Source organism: Echinops telfairi, unplaced genomic scaffold, assembly GCF_000313985.2.
Source record: "Echinops telfairi isolate 266 unplaced genomic scaffold, ASM31398v2 ScPeMD7_29;HRSCAF=101, whole genome shotgun sequence".
Lineage (NCBI taxonomy): Eukaryota > Metazoa > Chordata > Mammalia > Afrosoricida > Tenrecidae > Echinops > Echinops telfairi.
This window is the reverse complement of record NW_022103926.1, coordinates 2,649,038-2,669,847: the sequence shown is the minus strand read 5'-3', so window position 1 is coordinate 2,669,847 and position 20,810 is coordinate 2,649,038. Positions and strand designations below refer to the sequence as shown.

At 46.8% G+C, this 20,810-nt stretch overlaps 1 protein-coding gene and 1 pseudogene across 1 annotated transcript in view; both read left to right on the top strand.

Annotated features, from left to right (window-relative positions):
• Positions 1 to 20,810, top strand: part of PITPNB (phosphatidylinositol transfer protein beta) — a gene marked incomplete at its 5' end in the record, with an annotated part of 57,336 nt that overhangs the window by 19,219 nt on the left and 17,307 nt on the right. Inside the window, one exon of the mRNA XM_004715315.3 lies at positions 18,503 to 18,580. Within this exon, the coding sequence (XP_004715372.2) occupies positions 18,503 to 18,580 (78 nt within the window). The remainder of the gene's footprint in view (positions 1 to 18,502; positions 18,581 to 20,810) is intronic.
• On the top strand, positions 2,763 to 7,233 carry LOC105979744 (annotated as a pseudogene).

The window sequence follows — 20,810 nt, the reverse complement described above, 5'->3', positions numbered from 1 at the left end:
AGTGATACTTGTCCCTCATATTTTTTAAATGATTAAGAATGTAAAAATGTATGATTTATGTAACATATTTCCAAGCCACCTGGCAAGAGCTAGAATGGTCATTTGTGCAAAATGGCGATGGAGAGCATTTCAGTTGAAGAATGGTGTCACTTTCTATTTTGAGCCTTAGGAGGAGGCTTCAAAAAGTTTATGGTACAATTTCATGTTCTATTCATTCTGTTTTTCCATAAACTTTTTGAAGCTGCTTCTACTAGATGTAAATTTTGTACTCTGGGCATTTGACTTACAGTCCCCCACCGCCAAAAGTAGAGGTGCTCTTCCTCCCCTGTGGCTTATTTTGTAGCTACTCATGAATAATAATTTTTTCCAGTGTTGCCGTGTACTGCTTTGAGTTACAGGGCATAGCCATGGACTTTGACAAGTTCCGGCAGCCATAGCTCGTTCTTGTGTACCCTGTCCCCCAACCCCCACGCCTGCCCTAACCACCCAGAGCTATGACTTTGGAATGGGAGCGGCACCTCTGTTCGGTTGTAGCCAGGCACCGCACATTCATCCAGCGTTCCCAGCTGTTTATTGGTGTGTTAGTCCAGGTAGACTAGAGAAACAAATTCATAGACACTCATAGTCCAGATCAAGTCCATAAGTCTGATATTAACCCATATGTCCGATACCAATCTATAAAATCCTCTTCAGATTCATGAAACACATGTAGTGATGCTGAATGCAGAAAGATCACAGGCCAGTAGGTGGGAAGTCTTGTGGATCCAATGGCGTAAGCATCTCAGCACTGGCGTGGGTCTCCACGTGGTTCCTTCAACTTCGAGGCTCTGACTGCCATCAGCCTGTCTCCATGTGTCTTTTCAGCTGCAGTGTCTCCCAGGGAGTGAGCTGAGAGAAAGAGAGAGAGTCTCCTGCCTCCAAGGAGGAATACAGGAGTTCCCAGAATCCTCAGAAAGACATGCCCACACAGAGGCCTCATTGGCTATGACTTGATTGACAGGCTAGACTCCACCCCTTCATTCCTAATCCTCTCAAATTGACAAATGATTATATAACTACCACAATCAGTGTGTGTTACTTGAACTTGAGCACTGTTGTCAGCAGAGTAGGCATAACACACACACTATGCTTTTGAAATTTAAAGGTAGCTCTTACAAAACAGAGGTCCCTGAACTTTTCCCAGAAATGATTGGGGCCCTGCCAACAGTGCCAGAACCTGTCTGAGCCCCTTCCCTGCTTCAAAAGGTGGGGTGGGGGGCACCGTGGGGTATCTGGGGGGTCACAGTGGCTGCAGCTGGCTCAGTCATCTCCCTGGGAAGCCTGGGACTTTCTTACTGGTACGCATAGGGAATCTTTATTCTAGAAAAGTGTATGTTTTAGCTGTGATCGGCAGTGATGACAATTCTAGGGAGTGTTCTACAATGGGAATGAATTAAATCGTTTCGGAAACCGTAATATTCATAGGCTCTGTCTCTTTTGTTCTCATTTCTCTTAGTTCTAGTCCGGATGTGCCGTTTGTGATTGACTGAAGATGGGAAGAAACAGGATGGGGAGTGTGGAGTGTGTATGACTCAGTTGATGTCTAGGTCAGGCAGGTGACTTAAATGCCAGCGGGTCACAAGATGGCCAAGCCAGTGGCAGGCACACCGTGAGACCAGGTGCCCTGGTGGAAGTCAGTCCGATGATGTTACTGGTCTGAAAATGTGGTAGCAAGCAAACAAAATGGTCCTTCCGGTTTCATCTGGGCCCATAGCTTTTCTGGCTGTGCTGTGCCCCAGCAGAGGACACGGGACCCTTGGTTTTACTGGAGGCCGAGAAGTGGGTCTTTGTGCCTCTCCTCAAGCTAAAATGTCTGTAATCATGGATGCTAATGCAAAGAGTCTTGGAGGGCCTCAGAGGCCAGTGCCTGGGCTGGCCACCCCTGCCACTTTTCAAGAGAACAGGCGCTATTGGCTCTCAAAACTCAGGTCAGCGAGTCTTTAGACTGGTGCCCCAGGTGGAGCATGCATGTGTATGGGCTGAGGAGGGGGTTCCTCTGGAAGAGGCTGTGTTTGGGGTGAGTAGGCAGTGACAGAAAATGGATCAGCCTGAGGAGGAAGTGGTGTAGCCAAAATGCCTGGAGCTATGACTGAGAGCAGACTTGCTTCTCATTGGAATCCTGGCTCTGCCGCCTGCTGGCTTCTGAACTTTAGACAGTTCTTAACCTCTCTGGGACTGTTTGTGCACAGGGAGGCTAATTACCTCACAGACTTGGAGGAGTTTGTTCCCATGTCACCAGTAGAGAGCACTGAGGAAACCGGAAGCCACGATAAAGGAATGTTTCTTGAGATCACATGACTAACGCCAATGCTGCCTGTTCTCTTGACCCAGTCAGTTCTTCCCTCGGGGTTCCCCCTAAGCTAGGACCTGGCGAGTATTTGAAGTTTCAGGGTTGCCACGGGAACTATGTTGCCCTCCCCTCCAAAGAAAGAGTCACAGAACACCTTCCCCTCTGCCACCTGTCTGCTCATTGGCTCCCTGCTGACCCTCAGGAGCTCGTTCAGCTCGTGGGCCCATTGCCAATATTTGTCCAGCCAGCCTGGTGAGCCTGAGGATGGGCCAAACAAGCATGATGTACATTGGAAAGCTCACATCTATTTGATTTCAGTTTGATCACTTTGAGTTTAGCCGTTTTGATAGCAGTTTGATCTCGTTGGGCTCTCATGGCTGAGGAAGAACATTGCACTTCAGCCTGTCTAGTGGGATTGTAATCGCAATCGCCCATGCCCTTTGCCCCAGCAAACTTCCACTTCTCGGAACAGGCCTACGAAGTTCCTGGTGTGTGAACTAGCAAGTACGTAAACAAGCCTAGAGAGACAGTCTGAGGCCTAAGTGCTTCTCCAAACCAAACTCACTGCCTTTGAGTCAATGCTGATTCATAGTGACCCCCTGTGGATTTCTGAGACTGTTTATAGGAGTGGAAAGCCCCGTCTTTGTCCCAAGGAGCAGCTGGTGGCTTCAAACTGCTGACCATGCAGATCACAGCCCAACTCGGAGCCACTACACAGCCAGGGCTCCTATAATTGCTTCTCTGCCAGTCAGGAACTGGCCTCACACATCACCTGCTTGTGCATATGGTGGCATCTGCAGGTAGGTCCCAATTCAGGATACTACCAGTTCCACAAACTCCACTCACTACCCTCTGTTTGCTGGTTTTTTGGTGGTGGTGGTGTTAAAATGTATCTGTTCATATGTAATGTTCCCAATCCCTGAAGACAACCCCCTCCAAAAAAAAAAAAGGATTTATAAAAATACTGATAATAAAAGAAGATAGTGATGAAAACTTAAAAATATATATATTTGACTTGAAACCCACCCTGTGGCCGAGTCTTGGGACCAGGGATGCTGTGATGCTGGCATTCAAAGGAAGTAAGATCTATTGAACAGAAAGGCAATGCTTTCCGAGGTTATATGGAGGGGAGAACAGCCAGAAACTGACAGTTATCTTGTATAACAAGCCACCCCCCCTGCCAGCAAGTGTATTCTGGTTCATGAAGATCCTACAGGACAGAGCAGAACTGCTCCCAGGTTTTCTGAGCCTGTGGATCTTCACAGAAGCAAGTTGCCTCGTCTTTTTCCCTTGGAATGGCTGGCGGATTCGAACTACTAACACCCGCCAACTTTACAGTTAGAAGTTGAAAAAGACAAACGTCCACAGGCATGCTAGTACTTATTTGTGCCTAGACTTGGGGATGAGTGTGTGAGACCCAGGTCATGGTGAAGCCCTCAGGAAAGTCCAGCCAGGTGGCTGGGGAAACAGATGGGCAAAAGATGGTGCCCCCCCCATGGCTTTTGACATGTGTCCCTGTTTGTTACACACAGTTGAAGGTGGCTTGTGGAAGACGCTCTCCTAGTGTGCTGCACAGGAGAGCCAGTGGTGCCAGTGTGCCATCACGCACCCTGTTTGGGCTTGCTCTTTATGTTCTGTATCACACAGTCTCCAGGCATCAGCTGGCACATCAGGAGTTTGTTTTCTTTCTTTTTTTTTTTTAGGAGTTTGTTTTCTTGGCTAGTTAAATTACCAGTGATTTGGTGGCTAAGTAATGGATCCCATTCCAGGTACCCCAGTCACTTGATCTGCCCTGGTGGTTAAGCAGCAAGTCACAGGTGGAGCGGGGAGGGATGGTGCTGTCACTCAAGGGATTGCCTGGAGTAAATGCCACACCAACTGCCAGCATTTAGTGCCTGAATCTTGCTCTTCAGAGGTTGAAGTTTCATTGTAATCCAGAACTCAGTCACTAGGAGGGAAGCAAGAAAGGAGACCTTGAGGGAGTGAGGGGAGGGGAGTAAACCTGGGGCATCTGGATTCCTGGAGGTATTGGCATGCTTCAGTCTTTCTGTTTTTAACAGACTACTCTGGTCTTCCCTGAATGAGTTGGGTTTTTTTTTTTCTTTTGTTGTTGTTATTTATTTTTTTTAATCATTTTATTGGGGGCTCGTACAACTCTTGTCACAATCCATACATACATAAATTGTATAAAGCACATTTGTGCATTCATTGCCCTCCTCATTCTCAAAACATTTGCTCTCCACATAAGCCCCTGGCGTCAGCTCCTCATTTTCCCCCTTCCCTCCCCGCTCCCCCCCTCCCTCATAAACCCTTGATAATTTATAAATTATTATTTTGTCATATCTTACACTGTCCAACGTCTCCCTTCACCCACTTTTCTGTTGTCTGTTCCCCAGGGAGGAGGTTATATGTAGATCCTTGTAAGCGGTTCCCCCTTTCCATCCCACCCTCCCTACTCCCGGTATCCATACTCTCGGCACTGGTCCTGAAGGGATCATCCGCCCTGGATTCCCCGTGTTTCCAGTTCCTCTCTGTACCAGTGTACATCCTCTGGTCTAGCCAGATTTGTAAGGTAGAATTGAGATCATGGATAGTGGGGGAGGAGGAAGCATTTAGGAACTAGAGGAAAGTTGTATGTTTTATTGTTGCTACTCTGCACCCTGACTGGCTCATCTGGGTTTTTTTTCTTAAATACTTATATGGTTGAGGGGTTTTTTTTTTTTCTGTATATCTTGCATTGTAAAATAAGCAGTGACATTAGTGACTTTGGCCCAATAGTAAGCACACACTGAACGGAGTTCACACTTAAGACTGGAGTTTGCACTTGAAGCTTGAGAGATGTAGCTCCACCTGGTGAGGGTTTTCTGCTACTGCAGGTGGACTTGATGCAAAAGCAAGCCCAGCCGGCCAACATCATTCAGTGACATTGACGGTTTGTCTAGGAGGCCTACATATAAGGCTGCTAACCACAAGGTCCACAGTTTGAAACCACTATCCCTCCAGGGCTTTCTACTCCCGTAAAGTGTGCAGTCTAGGAGACTCGGGGCAGATCTACTCTGTTCCATAGTCGTTATGAGTCTGCACCAATTTGATGGCAGTGGTTTTGGTTCTAATGGTGGTTGGTTTATAGGGCTTCTCTGTGGGATTGCTGGAGTCCAGTGACTTGTACGCAGGTCTGGCTGTGGGTTTGCGGTTTCTGTGGTCGTGCTAATACTTTACCATATGTAAAAGGAGTCTGATTAGACCCATGGTGTAATGTCCGGGGGGGAACACATGCCTACCTGTTTGGAGGGCGGGCCCTATGAGATGGCATCGACTGGATGACTGAGTTTGATTTTGGAGTTTGGTTGTCAGAATAGCTTTAGGAATAAGGTTTCTTGTACCAACCTGCCAAGTATGCCCCAGGGTTACAGAGACTTGCTCCAGAAAATCATTTATAAACCACACTCACCGCTGAGTCTAGCTCATAACGACCCTTGGGGCCAGAGTAGACTGATCCCTGAGCTGTGATCCTTCTTGGACCAGCCTGCCTCAGAGCAGCTGGTAGATTTGACCTGTCCGTGTACAGCCCACCACCTTCACACACTTGACAGTTTTTAAATGGAATTTCCCTCTACGCTATTGGTGTCTTTATTGGTGATTTATTCCAAGACTGTTAATATAGACATCTGTCGATATGGACACAGTTCTCGGTATATTTTTAGAAGATAAGTACAAGGCAAGTTTCAAAAAGTTTTTGGAAGATTTTAATCTTTGAAATCCATTTTCCCACAAACCTTTGAAGCTCCTTCGTTATCATATCCTGACTTGGTGTTTCTGAGGTGGGTGATACCCTCCTGGGGGCCTCTGGAATGATCCAGCAGGACAGCAAAAACACCTGTCTACCCTTGATCCTGGATGATGGGTTGGATTACAAACGTTTTTTAGTTGCTCAGGGGCTCGGAAACAAAGAGGTAGTAGACCAAGTCAGTGTGAGAACCCGTGGCTTAAAAGAACCAGCTGAGCATTCTGGGATTCTGCAGAAGTGCCTCTCCCCATTGTCTTTCCAGCATTCAAAATGTTTCCTGTCTCAGCTGGGGTAGTGTTCGGAGTGGGGGTAGGGTGCTATCAGTTTTTGAGCACATTGAGAATGCCCAGCAACTGCTAGAGCTCCTCGCCTCGCAACCTGACCTTGGTAGCTTTAACTCTTCAGAAGCCTCTCCGCGTTCCTTTGGGGCCGAGACGAAAGGTCTTCATCTGTCAGCTACAGGGAACCAGCAAGATCAGGAGTCCTAGTGGGGTAGTGGGCTAAGCGTTGGGTCTAACTGCCTGGTCAGTGGTTAGAACCCTTCCTTAGGAGAAAGATGAGGCAGTCTGTTCCTATAAAGATTGACAGTCTTGAACTCACTTGCTGCCAGCTGGGTGGCTTCCTGCGGCTTTTCCTCTTTTTCGCTACCTGGCCGCCGCCATCATAGGTTGTATATATGCTCTTAGGAAGGGCCTGCCCCTGTCAGCTCTGGCCTATCGTCACAGCGTCCCCAACTGGTTGAAGTTAACGCCGATGACATGAAGAAGCAGATCTACACACTGGCCAATAAGGGCTTGACTCCTTCCCAAATCTGATCCTAAAAGTACACGGCATCACATAAGTGCGTTTTGTGACAAGCGATAACATCCTGAGGGTCCTGCAGTCCAGAGTACTTGCTCCTGACCTTTCTGAGGATCTCTGCCATTTGATTCAGAAGGCTGTTGCTGTTTGGACGCATCTGGAGAGTAACAGAAAGGATAAGAATGCTACATTCTGATTGAGTCTAAGTCACTGATTGTCTTGATGGTACAAAAGGAAGAGAGCCGGCCTTCTCATTGGGAAGCATGAATCATCCACAACCTCAGCCCTGGTTGCAGAGATTTGTGTATGTACTTGAGCTATGAAACCACTGTTTACCCACTAACCTAAGGTGGACAGTCTTGGAAAGTCTAGAACAGCGGTTCTCAACCTGTGGGTCGCGATCCCTTTGTGGATCAAACAACCCTTTCACAGGGGTTGCCTGATTCATAACAGTAGTAAAATTACAGTTATGACGTAGCAACGAAAATAATTTAATGGTTGGGCGTCACCACAACATGAACGGTATTCAAGGGTTGCGGCGTGAGGAAGGTTGAGAACCCCTGCCGTAGAGGCTTCATTCAGCCCTATGGTGTCGCTGTGAGTCAGACTGGACTCTAAGACAGTGAGCATCACGGTCAAGTGGGCCCAGGGCATCGCAGACCTTTGTTTGGAGTGTTGGGGTGGGGGCAATGGAAGTTTTTACTCTTCCATTTAATCTAAAAGCAGTAAATGAACAGAATGCTATATAAGTTCCCTTTTTATTACTCCATTCGCTCAATTCTGTTTTTCCACAAACTGTCTGAAGCCCCTCTATGCTGCTTTTGATCTTGAAAGTTCTGAGGAGCCAGGTAACCTCTTAGATCAGATTGAAATGTGTTTGGGTGAGAGAAAATTGTACCACGAGCCAGACATTCCACAGAAAGCACCAGAATGTAACTGGAACAGTGGTTTGATTTTTAATTCACCAGTTGCCACTTATGCACAACCACAGCCCAAACTGGGTGTTGTTTCTGTGCCCTGGTGAAACGCATGTGTACTGGGAAACTACGCAGGGACCAGGCTGGTGACATCTGTGGCTGCTCTGTTTTCAGGTCTGGGTTTGAATTAGGCCCTGGTAATCCTCTCCAGGGCTCTGTCTAAGCTCTCTGTGATTTGTATACACATATCACTGGCCAGGAGAGGGGGACCCTTTAAAGTACAAGCCCAAGTGTATACACCCCCCACATCAGAGGGACCTTCATTTGTGGAAGTAATTTGGTCGAAAATGAGCATTGTTTACAAAAGAAAGACCAACAAAGAAATTAAAACCACGTTTTTAGGTCCGTGCGTTACTAGAAAGGCTGCACTACACACTGTGTACTTGACTCTTGTTTCCAGGAGGTTTTTGCTTGCATACACAGGGGTGATGTTTCACTGAAAATGGTTAGCCTGGCATGGCTATAGCTCAAAGTGTCGATAGTGCCCCCTGGGGGTGGGCACTGGGATGGTCCGGGGGTGGGGGGTGGGGTGCAAAAGCAGATCCCTACCTTCCCTTGATCCTGGATGAGGCTCTATCTAATAAAAGTTTCATTGGGGGGGCTGGGAGGAACTGAGTAATTTTTTTTGCCTTTTTAAAACTTGGATTTCTAAAATTTTATGTGCAAGTAGTTGCTATTGTTTCTTCTGTTGGGTAGTTATCTTGGGTAATCCATTCTTGATCTGCACTCACTGGCTAGAGCGGGAAGAACCCTAACCGGGTTTTCGTGGATGGTTCCTGTACAGCAATGGGTGACCAGTTTTGCTTCCAGGGACACTGTAAGGCTAAAGCAAAGAAATTGAGGAATTTTCCCCTGATAAGGCAGCTCGCCAAATAGTCTGCAAACCTATGCTCTTAACCCTGTGCCCCCGCCCCCGGCACATTAAAAGGCATCCTGGTGGCGCCATGGACAAAGCATTGGTAGGCTCTGATTCATGAGGTCTGTGGTTCTGACTTACTGGACTGCTCCTGGAAGAAAGAAACCTGGGAGCATGGGGAGCAGTTTCTTCCTGTCCAGGGTCGCTGTGAGTTGGAATTGACTGCGCCGTCGTGGGTTTAGGTTTGGGCATAGTGGGTGTTTTTCCCTTACTAAAGTGAAGCAAGTTTAAAGAGAAAATATGTCCCCCTACTTCACCCCCACACCATGTTTCACTTGCTGCCAGCTGGGTGGCTTCCTGTGGCTTTTCCTCTTTTTCGCTACCTGACCGCCGCTACCTGACTTGTTTTTTTTTTTCCAAATGGACCATTTCCTTACCGAGAGTTGCCCGTGATTATAACTCAAGGAAGTGTTCTTGAAGAGAGACAGCTAGAGAGGGGTGTGTTTCCCAGTCATACTGTTGGGATGCGTCCAGTGTGCCCTAATGGACAGGGTCTTTTCTGGGAACACCAGGAGCCCTACAGCCCCTTCCTGCCTTTTCATCAGCGCACATAGCAATGTGCTTCTGGGGGGTTTGAAGTCGTTTGTTCCAGCTGTTGCCTGTGAACTGTGAGGGTATTGAATTATCCTCCCATAAGGACCCTGGGGAATTTTACCACCTGGGGCTTTTTTCCTCACTTAGGATAGGGACGTCTTCTGGGTCCCAGGCTGCTGGAAAGGCAGGTTCCAAGACTAACCACACCGGGAGTTGCAAGTCCTGCGCTTTGCTGAGCCCTGCTGAAGGCTGCAGGGCTCTCGTAAGGGTCTTGAGCACCATGAGAATTGTTTTTCTAAGTGTGTGCTTTTTCTGTTTTTGCTGGTTTTACTGTTGACTCCTTGTTCTTTGGTTCTGCTCCATTAGTGCGGTAAGCATCCTTTCGGTAGGCCAGAACCGTGTCCTGTATTAGACAAGGACAGACAAGCTCACAGCCAGAGCTGGCTGTCTGTAATCCCAGTGCCCTTTGGAAATGGCCGTGTGTGACTTGTTTTCACTCAGAACACATCATTCTGTTATTTGGGTTATTCGACACTTTCTTTTAAACACTAAGTGTGGATTGTTTGCGAATGCTTGCTGGTGCTGTCACTGATAACATTTTGCTTTGGGAATGCCTTCCTTGTCAAATGCAGCCTCGGTTCACCTTTGCCAGGCTCTGAATTTAACCATTGTCACTGTCTTGTTTCAGAGTGAGTATTAAAAGACGACGGGGGAGGGAGCATCAGGACTGATTATGATTACAAATTCATTTTAAAGGTCATTTAACCATGGGGGAAATATTCTAAAATTGATTGTGGTAATAATGATTGGTCAATTTTTCTTGATTTGATTGAATGATTGAACTGTTGAATTATGTGATATGTGGATTAGGTGACAATAAAAATGTTTTTTAAAAAGGCGGAGAAGTACAAGCAGGATTCTTACTATAAAGAAATGTGAAAAGGTTTCTCGTTATTCTGCTGCCTTAGATGGCCAGGTACTTTGTGGTCACCTGTTTGTACCACCCAGGGACTCCTGTTGCCCTCAGTTGCTGGCAAGATAGCTCCGCCTCAACTTGGCTTCACGTGCAGCAGAATGAAACACTGCCCGGTCCTGCTCCATCCTCACACCCGTTGTACGTGCGCCCATTGATGCAGCCACTGCCCCTCTTGTGGAGGGTCTCCCTATTTGTCACTGATCCTCCACTTTACCAAACATGATGTCCCCTCCTGATGACATGCACGAAATGCATCAGACAGTCCTGCCAGCCTCTCTTCAAGAAGCATTCTGGCTGTACTTCTTCCAAGACAAATTTGTTCCTTCTCTGACAGTCCTCCTTTGTATATTCAGTATTCTTAGGCAACATCATAATTCAAAAGCACCGATTCTGTTTTTCTCTTGATTATCTTCATGGTGGGTTTTGTTGTTGCTAGGTGCTGTGGAGCCGGTTCTTGCCATTCTCTGGTCTGAGAAGCATTCTGGCTTGTTCCATGTTGTACAGTTCCGATGTATAGTTGAATGGCACTGCCCTCATGTGGAGATAGAAAATATTGCTGTTTATTGTTTACTTAAATCTTAGGGTTTTTTTCTTTGTTTTTCAGTCAGAAATCAAGTGCGTAAGTATATCTGGCCCAAACTACTTCGTTACTGTAGAATGCATTCTATGGTTTTCTGTTCCTCCCTATATTATAAGAAGCCAGGCAGGAGGGTGTTGGAGGAGATGGAGTGTGGAAACCGAATCACTTAAGTTCCTCCGCGGGGGCAAAATAACTGATAGATGCCAGAAATGTTTGGAGCAGCAAATGGCAGGTTTGTCTTTGGAATTTGTAGAGCAGCTCCAAATCATGTGTGTATGTTCCTGTGGAAAGTAGGCCACGGGTTCAGCCTCCCTGAAGTGTGGGGACAGTTGAAATCCACCCACGGGTTGCTGGGCAGGAAGGCTTGGCAGTTCAAGCGTGGAAGGTCATACTCATTGGAAATCTGTGCACAGGTCTAGCCTGATAGTCACAGGGCTGCCCGACCAAGTCAGGGTCCAGGGAATGGCAACTGGTGGTGATTCCTTTCCCAAAGCCTTTTCCTGCCAGGTGAAGCTCTGAGCTGAGGGAGCAGTGGCCCCTTCGGCTCCTGGAGGCGTACCATTATAAAGCACAGCTACAGCTGGTTGAGTCCACTGGGGTTGGCTCTGGTTGCCTGCCCCTCCTGTTATGCTGAAGCAGCAGCTGCCTTGATCAAGGAATTTCGCTTTCCCAGCCTTGTGGTTATGGTGCTGTCTTTATTCCAGAGTTGCTGGGTCAGTGGGAGAGAACACGCCCTGCCTTGCCCAGAGATGCTCCAAAAATAAAAGGAAGGACGAGGCTGCTTATCTGATTTTGTGCTTGCTGTAAGCAATGTTTACTTTCTGCTCCTAGCAGTTACTGCCCGTGAGTCTGTGAATTGGAAGGGGAACCCCAAGGTTTGGAGGCACCCGGGCGTGTGAAGGCCGAATTAGCACTCCTGGTAGCTCTAACTGGAGCACTCGCTGTATGCGGATTCCCGGTTTGGGAGAGGAGTTTCATGTCTGAGATGGCATGGGGCCAGGCAGTGTTGGTTCTGTTGTGTGTAGTCGGTTGCTGTGAGTCAGACTGGGTGGAGGGCACCTCACAATAGCACCACTAATATAAGGTGACCAGATTTTAATATTGGTAAAGCGGGACACCATTGATAAAACTAATATCCTGGCGAAATAGCCACAATGCAGCCGAAAACCTTGTCGTGCATTCTTTCCAAAAATCAGGACTTTTTAAAAACGCTGCGGGACACAGGAAAAATTGTTAAAAATCACGACTGTCTCGCCAAAAGCGGGATGTCTGGTCACCTTACACTAATAGCCATGTTCAAGGGCAGCTACTGTTTCAGGAAATAAATGGGTTCTGGTTTCAATAAAACGTCTCTAAACGTATTACTAAGGGCCCTGGTGGCATTGTCAGGTAAGCACTGGCCCAGTAACCGCAAGGTTGATTTAAAAACCAGCAGCCACTGCAAGGGCAAAAGATGAGTCTGCGTTGTTTCAAAACAAGCACCTTGAATGCAAATGACTCGTTTCTATGCTAAAATTGAAGTCATTTGGACTATACAGTTTGAATATCTTCATTTAAATATCAGAATTCTATAACAATACGTGTTAAAATTGTAAATATATTGCATATTTGGGCCTGAAAACACTGGTTTACCCAAACCAGGACCCATCTCCATAAGCCAGTAGCCCATCAAGCCCTGAGTTGACTGGAAGAGCCCCTTCATCCCCCAGCCAGGGCTTGCTCCCCAATCAGGGACTGACTGTTTGTCCCTCATGGTGGAAGTCTGATGCCTTCCCTCCTTCGTTACTTGGGGACCTGCCTCTAGACTCCGTTCTCACAGGGCAACCCTGGCAGCAACCCAGAGAAAAGGAGGAAGAATGGAGTCTCCAGGGGACACTTGGCAGAGTCCCCTTGACCGCCTCTGCCTACCCGCACCCTAGCTCTGGGGAGCAGTTGGGATTGGAAAGACACCAGAAAAGTGTCTTCCTTTTGGGCAGGTCGCCTCTCTGGTGTTGCAAGCCCTTCAGATTAGAGGGCTGAAGGAGGGAAGGCTTCTTTTAATGTAGTTTCCTTCCTGAGGTACTTTCAGTGACAAACTAGGCCAACAAGTTATTGACAATTAGTGGCCCTTTGGGAGTTAGCTTTAATGAATAGATAAGAATGATTTGTAATTAGCATAATAATTATATGCAAATGAATGCTTCTGAATTGCTCTAAAACACTTTTGAACTGTTTAAACAGCCCTCCTGAGATCTTGTTACTCTATTAATTTGTGTAGCAAATCTTTTTTCATAGATCATGCAAAGATAAACTTCAGCCCAGCCCCTGTCCAAATTATTATGAATTCCAAGGTGCTAGGGCTTGAATTAATGAGATTTACTTATACTATATTAATAGTACTCTCTGGGAACCTGGAAGGGTGAGGAGTCATCAGGGAGGTGTAATTAAAAATAGAGAAGACGGCAGTGTATTTGAAAATAACTGTTGAAATCAATTTCTGGTACAAGTTAGTAAATGTTATTTCTCTTTGCGGCTCTTGCTCTTTGCACTGCAGACTAAATGCTGCTTGCTTTCTGTTTTTTTATATCAGTCTCACCCTTGGAGGCTGCCTTGACTTCTGTCCGCCCTAGACTGTTGTTCATTGGCATCCCAGTGACAAGATCCAGGGTTTCCCTGCTTTTCAAACCTCACAATACTTAGCAGTGTTGGTCAGCACTCCTCACTGGTGTTTGTTGTTTATATTCATATTGATCTCCACTTCTTTCTGAAGTCCAGGCTTCCATCTGGGGGGGGTGTTGAGAGGGACCCCGCTTTGCTGAGTTGAGCAGCAGTATCTACCCACCCATTTTCAACTCGGTAGTGATCTTAGCCATTTGAGTACACACCAAATTGATCAATTTATGCTACAGGGAAGCATCTTAAGTTTTTATGGTTTCACTCCATAGAACTTTTTCTCAGCATGATCTTAGATAACACCAAGCCAATCCTCTGCCTTGAGTTTAGTCAGACTCAGCGATGCCCAACAAGGCAGAGACCTTGTGTATGCTCTTTTGGAGAGCCGACTGCTGCTGCATTGCTCTCCTCTACAGTATAGCGGGGTTGATGTGTCTGAACCGCTCACTTTGGCTAGCAGTCTAGTACTTAACCACCAGGGTTCCTGATCTTGTATAAGGTGTCATAGAACTATGCGTTTGCTGTGGGGTCACCCCTAGCCTTACCTGGGCTCACCCCAGCCACCGTTCTTGGAGCAGTTTCTGGTGGCTGGAGCTCAACCTGATTTCCCCTCTAGCCGTCAGACTTCTTGCCAGCCCACCTGCTGCCGTGCTTCGCCATTCATAATCATGAGTTCACTCGGGGCTCCAGGACATTTCAGTTAGGCTCAGCACAGATTTTGTACTTCTAATCTGGAGCAAGCCGTGTGCTAAGAGATTCCCAAGACTAATATTCTTTGTCTTCGAAACGAATCTAGTTTTCTACTGAGAATCCTGTTGGGGGTTGCAGTGCATAACAGATGCATACCCAAGAGGTCGCCAGCTTTTGTATTTCAGTGACAGAAAGCAGTTATTTATAAGAATTTAATAAATGTATTCTGTGTGGCCCCAGTGTGGAGAACTCCATAATTCATTTACTTACCATATTAGATTTTATTTGTTCTCCAAAGGTGCCACGGCTTTCCCTAGCCTTCTTTCTCACTTAAATCCGAGTTTTCGATTAAATAGAGTTGTATTAACACTAATCCGAACCCACCTTATGCTGATACCATTATATTTTCCCGTTGTTCAGGTACTATTACTGGTGGGCAAGTAATGTCTAGGGACATTACACCTAACTTGATAATGATGGTTTTACTAAGCCCTTCTCCTCACCAGGCCTCTGGGCATTATTCAGATAATTAAAATTTGATCATAAAGAAATTTAGACACACTGCACCTCAGCAATAAGATTTTTCTACTTTTAAACATGATTATAAAACTCATTTTAAGAAATACATTTCCTGGGCCTAGTTTGCTTTCTTTCTTCCTTTGTTTTTTTTTCCCAAGGATTACAGAAAGTGCATAGCAAATTCAGCCTTCAGAATACCCGGGAGCTGAAGAATCAAGTAGGCTACAGCTGTCTTCACCCACAGTATTCTAAAAGAACTAATGAGATGAGAAGTCTGCAGCTGGTGGCAAGCACAATAAACCATGAGCCAAGGGCTTCTCTTCATCAGAGCCTCCCTTTCCCCATGGGATCCCAAAGGAGACAGAATACTAACAAAGCCAGCAGGCTGTCTCATTCCACACGATTGCTCATTTGCAGCTATAATTGGTAGCTGAGGTTGCATTCTGTGTGCTGAAACTGTCATACATGAAGGAATATATTTGTTCATTGTGATACGGGTATAAACTGGCCAGTTTTCAAACAGAGAGCCCAAACGAGAATAGCCAAAGAGAAAATTGTCACATTGAAGGTATTGTTCAAGAAATTAAATATTGGTTCTAGAGATTCAAACCGGAGGGGGCACCTGCTTCATGTTGTGTTTTTATGATTTTCTTTTTAACATCTTGCATCTTAAATCCAACTGATTAAACATTTATGCATTCCAACCAATATTTTTTTAACACCCCCCCCCCCAAAAAAAAAAAAAAAGGCTTCGGTTTTGACAGGATGCATTATCTTCACCTGCCAGGGCTGGGGTGCTGTTGTTAGTAATTGGGTTTTGTTACATTTTCAGTATACTATCCTTCATGCTTACTGTTTTGTATTCAAGAGGAAAAGGCAGAGAAGGCATGTGCATGCGCCTGCTTGCATGTATGTGTGTGAGATAGTCACACTCATGCCTTACAGGAAAACCTGTGTGGGTGGCCCTGGTGCTTGCTGCTGTTGCTGCTTGGTGCTGTTGACATGCATTTTGCTTGTCTGGCATTTGTGGACACCCTTCAGCCTTCCTCCTGTGTGGTGAGGTGTGTGAGATCATGCCCAGGACAGAGGTGCCAAGCAGGTGTAACCTCCTCATTGGACCCGTAAAATGAGGGACATGGATAGTCTTTACGGTGCCGTTTGCTTCTGCGATTCTGTGACAAGTCTCCTAGTGGCCCGCTGACACGAATCAGGAGGGTCTGGGAGCATAACCTGTCATACCGTTTGTTAGGCTCAGAGCAGAGCACATTTTTTGAGTGTTGTCCTGGTGTCTTCAGTTAACTGATCTCTTAAGCACTTTTGTTTGTACCCCCCCCAGGAACCCAAGCCTGTCAGGCGTAGGCAACTCCCTGAAGCTCTTGGCCCAGCACAGTGCAGGTTGGGAAGGAGGGTGGTGGAGGAAGGCTGTGAAATTCCTATGCATACCGTTGCATCCTCCCAGGAACCCTGATTGTTCTTAGGCCTATCTCCTGGGACCACTCATCCCTTGTCTGATTTACCTCCACGCGAAAATCCTTTTCAGTGGCTACCATGTAAGCCTAATTTTCTGTTCTCCAATTCTTTGTCATTTAGCCTGTGGACTGACCTTGCTGTCTCCCCTTGCTTCTGCTCCTTCAGCCCTGGTGATGTTTCCACCAACTCTGTTTTCTGGCCTTCTTTCTCCGAGCAGGAAAGTTCAGACCTCGCTGGGCGAATTGGGCTAGCTCTGTTCCATCAGATTTCCATAGGTCTGGAGGCCGGAGGTTGTGGCCCTAAATTGGAATTTAGTTGCGAGAACTTGAGCTTTTTTTCTGGTGGTGTGCCCATACAGGAGGTAAATCTAAAGTGACCAGATTTTAACATTGGTAAAGTGGGACACCTTTGATAAAACTCATATCCTGGCGAAATAGCCACATGGCAGCCGAAAACCGTCTACCCTAGCTTGTCGTGCATTCTTTCCAAAAATTGGGACTTTTAAAAAATGCTGCGAGATGTGGGAAAAATTGTTAAAAATCGGGACTGTCCCGCCAAAAGTGGGACGTCTGGTCACCTTAGGTAAGTCCGGTTGGCCAATGATTCCTCCTTGCCTTGGGCTTAGCCTGGCCTGGTTCCTTGGTCCTGGGAAGGCCAGCTGGCCTGCCTGTGGGTACACCAGGCTGCACATTTTAAAGCACTGAGACGTGATGGTGGCAGCTGGGTTTGCCTCCTCAGTGGCTTGAGCCTGTTGTAGGGCCTTTTCATAGCTTCTCAGGTGTTCTTTTGAGAGATTTTTGTCGTTCTGGACTGCATATGAGGGTGCTTCAGAAAGTTTGTGGGAATCTCCATTATCTTTCTTTTGCACTCCCTGTGAACTCTTAGAAGCCCCTCTTGTTGTCTTTCTGTAATGCTTTGTTTTCTCCCAGAACCTCATGGCTCCTTTGGCACCCAGTGTATGATTTGCTCTTGAAGAGTTACGCACCTGTGATACAGGTTTTCTGACTGGCATCCAGGTTGGCCGCTTCTCACTGAGTTTCCTCTGGTGGGTTGAGAAGTTTCTACAGCACTCTGGGTGTTGAGTCAGGACTGGCCGCTGCTTGCTGCATTTCCTCTGATGGGTGACCCCTTAGCCCCTGAACAGTGACTTCCAACCAGGGCCCCATGTCTGACTTTTCTGTGAATTTTCTCTAAAGCATGTAAAAAACTCATTTCCGTAGGGTTGCCATTCACAGCAACCCTACAGGATAGAACAGAACAGTTCCCTAAGGTTTTGAGACTGTAAATCCTTGCAGCAGTGGACAGCCTCATCGTTCTCCAAAGGAACGTCTGGTGGATTTGAATCACCAGCCTTATGGTTAGCAGCTCAACACGTACTCCTCTGACGGACCTTGGTGCAGTTTTCTCTTCAGTATCTCCAGCTGGCCAGCCGACACTTCTCCATACTCTGTTACCACACTCACACTCCTTCGTTTCTTATAGTTGGACTTCAGAGGAGTGTGTGTGCGAGCGCGTGTGAGAGAGACACACACACACACACACCAGGGGCTTTATGCTCTCCTTTCACTTCCTCCTCCCTGTCTGGAAGAATGGAGAGGTCACAGGCTGTGCATGGTGGGGCAGTTCCCAGAAGCATGATGTACCTGAGTCTCCCTGGCTGTCTCTGACGTGACAAGCTGAGTGCTTGTACTAGCTGTATTCTGGCATGTCCCGAGTACATCCTCTTCCATGACAAAGCCAGAGTTTGTGTGTCCCTTGCTTGAGTGAGGTGTTGGGGGTGATATTTGGAGAGCATGGTCAAGGAATCCGACTGACATAGCAGCTCCACCCTCACTCACCGGCATCTAGTGATGCTTCAGAATTAGTGCCATCGCCGTCCCTTTGAAGTGGGCAGCCAACGTCCCTTGTCATCCACAGGGATTGGTGAAACTGGAATGGGAACATTTTTTTCCTTGAATGTGGTTATACCTTCATCAAAGTGACGAAAGTGTTGAAAAAAATAACTGGAAATATTTCCATTCGTAGGCTACCAGTCACAACATGATTTCGTTGTCTTGAGTAGTCATTTTGCTAAAATGCAAGTTTAAAGCACAGAGGGCAAGACCGGAAAGCCCAGTGCCTTACAGGAGCATTGTTTTTGTGTGTACTTTCATGCCGCATACACACAGTAGTACTGGTGTGATTCTTAGGAGAGAGGCAAAGAGCCTCTCTGGTGTTCATAAAGAATGTTCTCTGGTTTTCTTCTCTCCTGACCGTGCTCTGCTTTTGCAGGATTACAAAGCTGACGAAGACCCAGCATTGTTCCAGTCAGTCAAGACCCAGAGAGGCCCTTTGGGACCCAACTGGAAGGTACTGTGTGCTGACCTCTCTGACAGGCAGAGCCTTGGCAACAGAGCGCTTGACAGGCCCTGAGTCTTGACGAGCCCGGTGACGTTAAAGAGAAAAAACAGAAATGGCACAAGAATAGTTTTCATTGAGGTAAAGGACCAGTTGGCCAGCAAGCGTCTGCTGCGTTCACAGAGAGCAGAGGCAGACTGTCACTTCAGCATCATGCAGTTCAGATAGCTCTTAAAACAGACACGTGATTTCATCTTTGGGATACTCACGGTCTCTTTGGAGACTTGAAAATTCATGTTTAAGTGAAGGCTTGTTGTACTTAAGTAGAAAGGACTCTGTCCCTCTCCCTCACGCCTGTGTTTTCTGGCCCTCCAACGTGCTCTGTTGGTAGGCAGGGCACCCGAGAGCAGTTTTTGTAGCGTGCTGTTGTTTCTCACTCGAGAACACACCCTTCCTTCACGAAAGTAAGAAAAGCAATGTGAGCATAACCGTTTAAATGGTGGTTGAAATGTATTGTATGTTAAGACATCCACGAAACTAAGTGGCGGGCCCTTAGGTTGATGGTCAGTGGTTCACAGCTCATTTGACAGGAGAAGGGGCGCGCACAAACCCGCGCAAGTTTTCCACAAGCGGGGTTTAACTTGATCACCAGCCGGTCATATTCTGCAGCTGGTCACAGGTCACCTGTAGGCATTGTCCAGGTGCTTGCTGCTGTTCATAGGAGTGTCCCCCTCTCGTAGCCCCACACACCCTCATGGAACAAGCCTTCAAGGGTGCCACCCGTTCTATAGACTGCCCTGCACACCACTGAAGAAGCGCAACTTGAGCCTGACTTGGGCTCTGCAGGAGACGGCTCCAGTTGTCACGTGTGCACGGTGCTTCCCTGGTTAGGGTTCAGAGACTTCCCATGTCACACCCAGGAAATGTTGTTGGTCAGCTCACACAGGATCAGTTGGCACCGTCTTAAATTTGCTCTAAGGGATTTAAAAAGCCTCCCCACCCATTCCCAGCGTTCCAGCCATGGACTTCACAGCTTGCTCTGAGCCTTTCTCCATTGAGCTTTCACATTGGCGTTCTAAGAGATTGTGCCAGGGAAGGGGAGACAGATGGTTGCTTCTAACGTTGCCTTAACCTATAGAAGGACACCTTCAGTAACTAATTCACTCTGCAGCTGATGGCACTTCCTTTGACAGGGACTAGAAGGACATGAGTTTGAGACTCAAAGACTCATGGCCATCAAGTCGATTTTGACTCACAGGGACCCTGTAGGACAGAGTAGAATTGTCCTATGGGATTTCTGAGGTTGTCAGTTTATAGGAGCAAACTACCTCCTCTTTGTCCTGAGGAACAGATGGTGGGTTGGAACCACCGACCTTGTAGTTAGTGGTCCAGTGTTTATCAGTCCACCACACCACAAGGGCTCCTTTACCATTGAATGGATTCATACTTTGTATTTTCTTTTAAAAACTCACCCTCCCATGGGGCATGGGGGTGGGACAGGAACAAGGAGAGTAGAGGATGAGACTATTGAGGGCAGAGGGAAGCAGGATGTGGGGAGTAGGGAGAAAGAGAACCACATATAGAGAGATAATACAATATTAATAATAGGATAATGTTGTTAATTGCCATTCTTGAGATGAGCTATATAAATATAAACTATGTTTCTTTAAAAATCCTCCCAAAGAGGGGGGAAATCCAGATTTCTTATCCCTCAAGCATAAAAAAAAGTGGTGTGAGAAGCTAAAAGAAAGAAAGGAAAAGTAAAACTAACATGGACTTAGAGTCTTTGGTGACTCACACGTTCATTTCAAACAAAAAATAAAAGACTCACTCTCCCCCTGAAGAAGGCAGTTTTGACATCTGAGCCCATGAATGACACGTCGTTATGTTTAAGGTTCCCCCCTTGAGCAACAGACTGCAGGCCATTGGAGGGTGATCTAGAACTTGACTCCAGTTTTTGCTACAAGGCAGATTGTGTGCTTCTCATGGGTGTAAATGCCTTTCTTCTCATTCCCGTATTTGTGTGTACACGCATGCACGCACTTCCATTCTGTGTTCAGGGAGCAGTGTGTGTGCACCATTGGTCGGCCTGCCTATCTTGATGGCGTCTCAGACACACCACACCTGTGGTCGTCCTCTCTCTCTCTCTCTCTCTCAGACATGCTGCACACCTGTGGTCGTCCTGTCTCTCTCTCGCTCTCTCTCTCTCTCTCTCTCTCTCTCTCAACACACACACACACAC